Source organism: Primulina eburnea, unplaced genomic scaffold, assembly GCF_022965805.1.
Source record: "Primulina eburnea isolate SZY01 unplaced genomic scaffold, ASM2296580v1 ctg1222_ERROPOS114346, whole genome shotgun sequence".
Lineage (NCBI taxonomy): Eukaryota > Viridiplantae > Streptophyta > Magnoliopsida > Lamiales > Gesneriaceae > Primulina > Primulina eburnea.
In genome coordinates this window covers 81,568-87,607 of record NW_027330754.1, presented here as the reverse complement: position 1 = coordinate 87,607, position 6,040 = coordinate 81,568, and the positions used below count along the sequence as shown (strand labels likewise).

General features: G+C 36.3%; 1 protein-coding gene across 1 annotated transcript; it reads left to right on the top strand.

Annotated features, from left to right (window-relative positions):
• Positions 1-360: 360 nt before the first annotated feature.
• Positions 361-1,587, top strand: LOC140820556 (uncharacterized). Its single transcript, XM_073180847.1, has 4 exons — positions 361-474; positions 572-826; positions 929-1,051; positions 1,143-1,587. Exons 2-4 carry the CDS (start codon positions 677-679, stop codon positions 1,431-1,433), a joined length of 564 nt encoding a protein of 187 aa, XP_073036948.1. The 5' UTR covers positions 361-474; positions 572-676; the 3' UTR covers positions 1,434-1,587.
• The last annotated feature ends 4,453 nt before the right edge of the window (positions 1,588-6,040 follow it).

The window sequence follows — 6,040 nt, the reverse complement described above, 5'->3', positions numbered from 1 at the left end:
ATATAAATGATAGTGAATTTATTGCTTAATGCGTTTAATATGTGGTTGAATTAGTACAGTAAAATAAAATTTTTAAGTTTAACAATTTCAAAATCCTGTAAATTCAGAATACATTGCTTCTTTTTGTTGAAATTAACATGATAATACTTGTAATTAACATCTTGGTTATGTTATATTTCAAGAAAAGAGTGCAAGATTTAGAGCAATGAGGGTAAAACAAAACCACATTCACATAATGAGCCGGAGAGGTGATGCTCGTTTGACTCACATTATGGTAAATATTATTTTTTTTATATTTTCTAATTTAAGTAATAAGTAATGGTATATATACACATTTTTTGAATTTTTATATTTCTATATTTAAAGAGAAGACAACACATGGAGATACAAAAATTACAAGATCGCAAGTTTGGATTGAAGGGCAAAAGAAAAAAAAATGGAGAACCTATTACTCAAGCTGCTGGAGAGAAAATGGTTATAGAATTATGTTTTTTTATTTGCATCACATCCTAAGAAAATATGACCAACCTAAATTTGTTATTTTCTTAGAAATTATCTTTGTTATTTGCAGAACCAATTACAAGAATGTCCAACTGAATCTTAAAACACAACTAACATTGCTGATGATGCAATTAGCTTTGTGTTTGGCGAGGAAGCTCAGGGTAGAGTGTGTGGGATGGGCTTCGGAGTTACAATATCAAAAGTTGGAGCTTATGTACAACAAAATGACACTGTTAAACAACTTCAAGATATGGTGGATAACCTTCAACAAGAGATGAAGTACATGTTTTTACAAAGAATGAGACAACAAAATCAACAAGAACATGTTAGTAATTAAACAATATATAAAATTAGTTTGAGATATTGTACATTTAAATGATTTTGATTTCATGAAGACAATCTTGACCCAATTTGTTTGTAAACTTAGGTTGTTAGCGGTGGCAATGGTAGCGGTATGGGGAATGAAGTTGGTAGCAATAGTGATATCAATATTGGTGCAAAGAGAAGTTGTGATTTTGATAATGTTAAAAAACATCTTGCTACAGCTCAGGTAACTATCTTAAAAGTACGTGTTTCTAAACTACAAGATTGTTAAAAAATAGGAATCGTCAAATTAATAAATTTGTATTGTTTATTTGCAGCCAAATTTGAAGAATGTGAGTTGTGGAGATATATGTGCTAATAGTAAATGTAAGTTGTTTCATTGGTCTTTTCATGGATTAGTTGTTGCGGAAGGTCGAATTGCATCTATAGATCCAAACATAAAAGTGCATCATGTTGTTCTTGGTCGATCATGTTGGAAAGTTTGGGTTGATAATGTTTTGGTTGAGAAGGTGGGTCTAATTCGACCAAATGATGAAATGCAGTTTCTCGATGATGCAATAGGAAGCACAATCGCGTGGTTATCTAAATTTGTAGTATTGTGTGATTGATATAGATTCTACATATTTTTGTGGATTGAAAATTTAATCATCTATATGTTCTAGCTATTTTGTGACATATTTTGTATCTTGTTTTGAATCTTGAGATCTTCTGTTATGGTAACTTTTATTAATTTTGTGTCTCGATTATACTAAAATGAATCTGAATTTTTTGTTAGTTTGAATGAAACTGAATTAGTGTGAATGATTTTTTTGTTAGTTTATGAATGAATCTGAATTAGTGTGAAAAAATCTGAAATTCTACATATATCTCGTTAGTGTGAATGAATCTGAATTTTTTGTACATATTGATTTTAACGGCGTGCAAACATTGTTAGAGTAGGTGTCCGGCAAGCCAACTTGTGGCTTCAATTTTATTGACTCTGATGTAAAACAATCTTTATTTTAATAATATTTTACGATTTTATTCGATTATGGCATTATACTTTATCTGTATACCCATGCAAGCTGCATAGATAAAGTCCTTGAATATACAATAGGTATCATGAGGTCTGCGTCCCAGCGTAAGATCATGAAACTCATTAGGAAGTGTACCTTATATTCTAAACAGGTTCCTAGTCGAATCAGCCGCCTAAAACAAGGATAAAGGTCGCTCGAGCTCGAGACTAGCATCTGTGATGTAAACGCCATGTTTCATTGGCAAGGGCATGGAGATGTCCATTCACACAGATGGGTGATCATATGATGATGCACTTTACAACCCTCCCTCGGACTATCCAAGTGGTTCTCACTTATCGAGTGGAATAGCCCGCAGTTATAGTTGTACACCATTAGTCCTTTGACCCGGGACAATGTAGGGGCTATACGTACTAGCATGCACTTTGATCCGTTTACCGACTCCATTGAAGGTCATCAGGTGGCGAGGTTGGGTGTAGTTTCGAAATACGTAGGAGCAAATGCATTGTAGTCGGGGATTCACCGTTCGCCTACGGGAGAAGATATCCTATGTGATCTGATGAGTTAATAGTGCAAGGAGTCTCTGGCCAGAGCAAGAAATGTGCTTTAGGGAAAGATGTTTTCCTAGTTGCATGTACCATGTCACTATTAATACTCAAAGATAAATCGCATCGTTATCGAATTCATATGCAACTCTCGATATACCAATGGTTGCAGATTCGATCGGGATATATGTGTTGAAGGGACCGTAATGTACGCTAACCATGACTAAAGGTTCTTGCAGGCACTATCAGTGATACCTAGGGGATCATGGGGCGATGCAACTAGACGCTCTTACCATGATCCGATGGGTGCAATCAGAAATGAGTTCTGACATTCTTGATCAAGGAGTTGATGAAAAGAATGGGGTTAACTAGGGTAAACCCGAATAAGAATAAATGTTATTCTGAATCACATGGAGATGTGAACCCACGGCTAGCTGTATCCCTGAACCATTGAGGGTCACACAAGTATCGGATTCTGTGTTCCCGTTGAGATATTCAAATTTCAAGGAGTTGAAATTTGGCGATATAGTGTGATGGAGATCAAACATGAAGCTTATAAAGGAGTTTATGAGCTGATTCCATAGGATGGAAGAAGTGGAAGTTAGCATGATTGCTAAATAAGGAAGGAGAGTGGAACTGCCTGTTTTGTGAAGGAGTTCACTAAAACTGGCAGCTGCCAAATATGGTAACTGCCATATATGGTAAGTTCTAAATTTGGCAAATGAAAATTTTGATCTTCGAAATTTTCGATCTTCATTATATGAACAAGATTTGTATCCTTGGTACATCGGTGCTCTCGGATCGTCGATCAGGATTATAATGAGTTCGGAATCAATTTTTTTAGTGAATTTGGAATTTACTAATTAAATGTTTGTGCTAGTAGTGGTGACTACTATCATGCACAAATTCTCATATATGTTCTAGAGGAGTCTAGAATTAAATTAACCAAGAGTTAATTTATTAATTAAATAATGGTTATTTAATTTAATTAATATACATGTATATATTTTATATGGTGATATAAAATATGTGTATATAATATTATTATATCATGTATTATTAAAGGTTAATAAATACATTATATATTAATTATATGAGAGTTTAAATATAATGAAATTAATAGAGTCCTTGTGGGAGAGGGACTCCTAATTAGATTAGGAGTTTTACTCCATAAATACACCATTAGGGTTCATTGATTGCTAATGAAATTTTTCACACAAAAGCACATGAAAAATTCCTTCCATTCTCCAATAAAACCACACGGCCAATTCATTGATATTTGGAAGAAGATTTTGGTTAAAAGCATATTTGATTTGCTTAATTATGGATTGTGAATCCATAATAATTGATTAAGAATCAATTAACAAAATCTCCCCATATTTTGATGGAGAACTCACGGCCAAACTTTAATGGGGTTGGGAAAGTTTTTGGCCAAGTGATTTTCTTCCACCACCGCGCCGACGACGCAACACCATCATCGGATTTTGGAAATTCAGAGGCTACAATATCAACGCACAAATCGTTTGTGATTTCTAGTGCAATCCAAGCGAGGAACAGAGTTTCTGATCGTGGACCTAATTAGGCGATCAAAGGAGAAGAGCCGTTCGTAGGGATTTATAAGAAGGGCTATGTCCGCCTAAATATCGGAATAGTTTGGAGTCCAGCGTTAAGAACGCAAAGTTATAATTCTAAACACCCTATGGATGTTTTGAACACACGACGCCCAAGAACAAAATTTTAAACTTCCGCTGCGTCTTGGGTGCGAGAATACGATGTCCCAACAGTGGTATCAGAGCCAGGTTATTCTCTATCGTGTGTTTTAATTAAATTGTGTTGAGTTTATTATTTCTAACCGCGTAAGAATTTTTATGAAAAACGCCCCTAAAAATTATTTTTGAAAAATCTGTTTTTGAAAAAAAATATTAAAAAAAAATATTTTTTTGGGTCTGCCCGGAACTGTTCCGGGCAGACGCGTGCGAACGGTGCCCCACAGCGCGCGCGAACGGTGCCGCACGGGACCCAGCACGGGCAGGCGGTTTTTCTGATGCTGCGCAGCGCGCGGGCAGGCGGCGCGGGCGGGTGCCCGGGAATGTCTCGGGTACCGTGCTGGGTCGTGGGCTTGAATTGTTCAGGCCCGGGGCGGTTTTTCTGATTTTTTAAAAGTTGGGGTTAAATTGATATTTTATGAAAATACGGACGATTTTACCCCTGCAATAATTTTTATAAAATCAATTTCTTACAAAATAAATAATTGAAATATGATTTTAATTATTTATGGTAAAAGGTGTTTTACAAGAAATTTAATTATTTGAAATTAAATAAAAGTGTTTATTTAATTTGATAATTATGGCGGTTAGTGATAATTTACGAGATACACGATTTATTGATGATATGTAATATTATCGGATTTATATAATATATGATATTATATTTTAAAAGGATGATCGAGAGCCATGACCAATTTGCTAGGTGTATGTTAGGTTTTTTTATATGTTGTAAATTTTAATTATTTGATAATTATAAAGTGGGCTTGGTTTATGGCCCGTTCCCACCCCTGAAATTTGTATCCCAATGTGCCATGGAAATTTAATGTAAATATTAGATTTAGTGGGAGATCAAGATTTTGAAGACGGTGGGCCCGAGATCCTCGAAAGGAGTTTTAAAGATCGAAGACATGTAAATTTTGGAAGCTTATGTAATAGTTGCATCTGCATCCCTGCATTTCCCTAGGCTATGGACATGGATCCGTATGTGGCTCGTACGGATCAATTATCTCTCGGTTATCGATCATCCTTTATTATTATTTGTGATGTATGTGATATATTATAAATAATCAGTATGTGCTTTATTATTTACATAATGACAAGAGTTGCATGAATCCGGCAATCATACAAACAATCATGGCACATGTTTTAAAATTAATGATGAGACAAATTTTTAAAATTAAATCCCTCATTTTGGATGAGATCCAAAATTTAAATCAAGCCCATTAAAAGGATAATTAAAAGAAAGTTTAATAATTCCTTGCCTTCCATCAACGGTGGTTGCATGATGAACGCTACCCGCGGTCAGTGTCTGGCTCATATTATTGGGGAGGCCTGGACGCCGGAAAGCTGTGACTTCCACTGACATATTTGATGTGAACTACGTGGAACTCCCATGACTTCGGCTCATATTATTGGAAGATCTCATGGCGACCGTCCACTAAGGTTCAACATTGATGGGCCGGGCTCGACACGTGAAGAGAAAGGGGATCATATTATTGGACCCTCCTCAAACGTGAGGCAAAATTACGCAAGGGTTGCAAGGAGTTGCAATTGGGCTCTACCTTTTGGAAGTTATGATTGGCTGATATTATTCATGTAATGCCCGAGAAGTTGATCACCGTAATCGGATATGATTATTGATTATGAATGGATGTGATTGTAAACGGGCTATCACGGAACCAGATTGGGCAAAACATGTGAATTGCACAACGTGTGGACAGAGAGTCTGGCGCCCAAGCGGTAGTTTTTGACCGCCCGAGCGCCAGTGTTCAATAGAAATAGGCCGCGGGCAGAAGATGTGGCGCCCGGGCGGTAGTTTATGACCGCCCGAGCGCCAAGGATAAATTATGAGGGCAGAGTCTTTCGCGCCCGGGCGGTAAGTCTTAACCGC

Excerpts from the sequence above, each read along its gene's own strand:
- LOC140820556 (XM_073180847.1), top strand. The coding sequence starts at position 677 with ATGGGCTTCGGAGTTACAATATCAAAAGTTGGAGCTTATGTACAACAA. Across the intron at positions 827-928 it reads AACAAAATCAACAAGAACAT|GTTGTTAGCGGTGGCAATGG; the intron begins GTTAGTAATTAA and ends TTGTAAACTTAG. Across the intron at positions 1,052-1,142 it reads AACATCTTGCTACAGCTCAG|CCAAATTTGAAGAATGTGAG; the intron begins GTAACTATCTTA and ends GTTTATTTGCAG.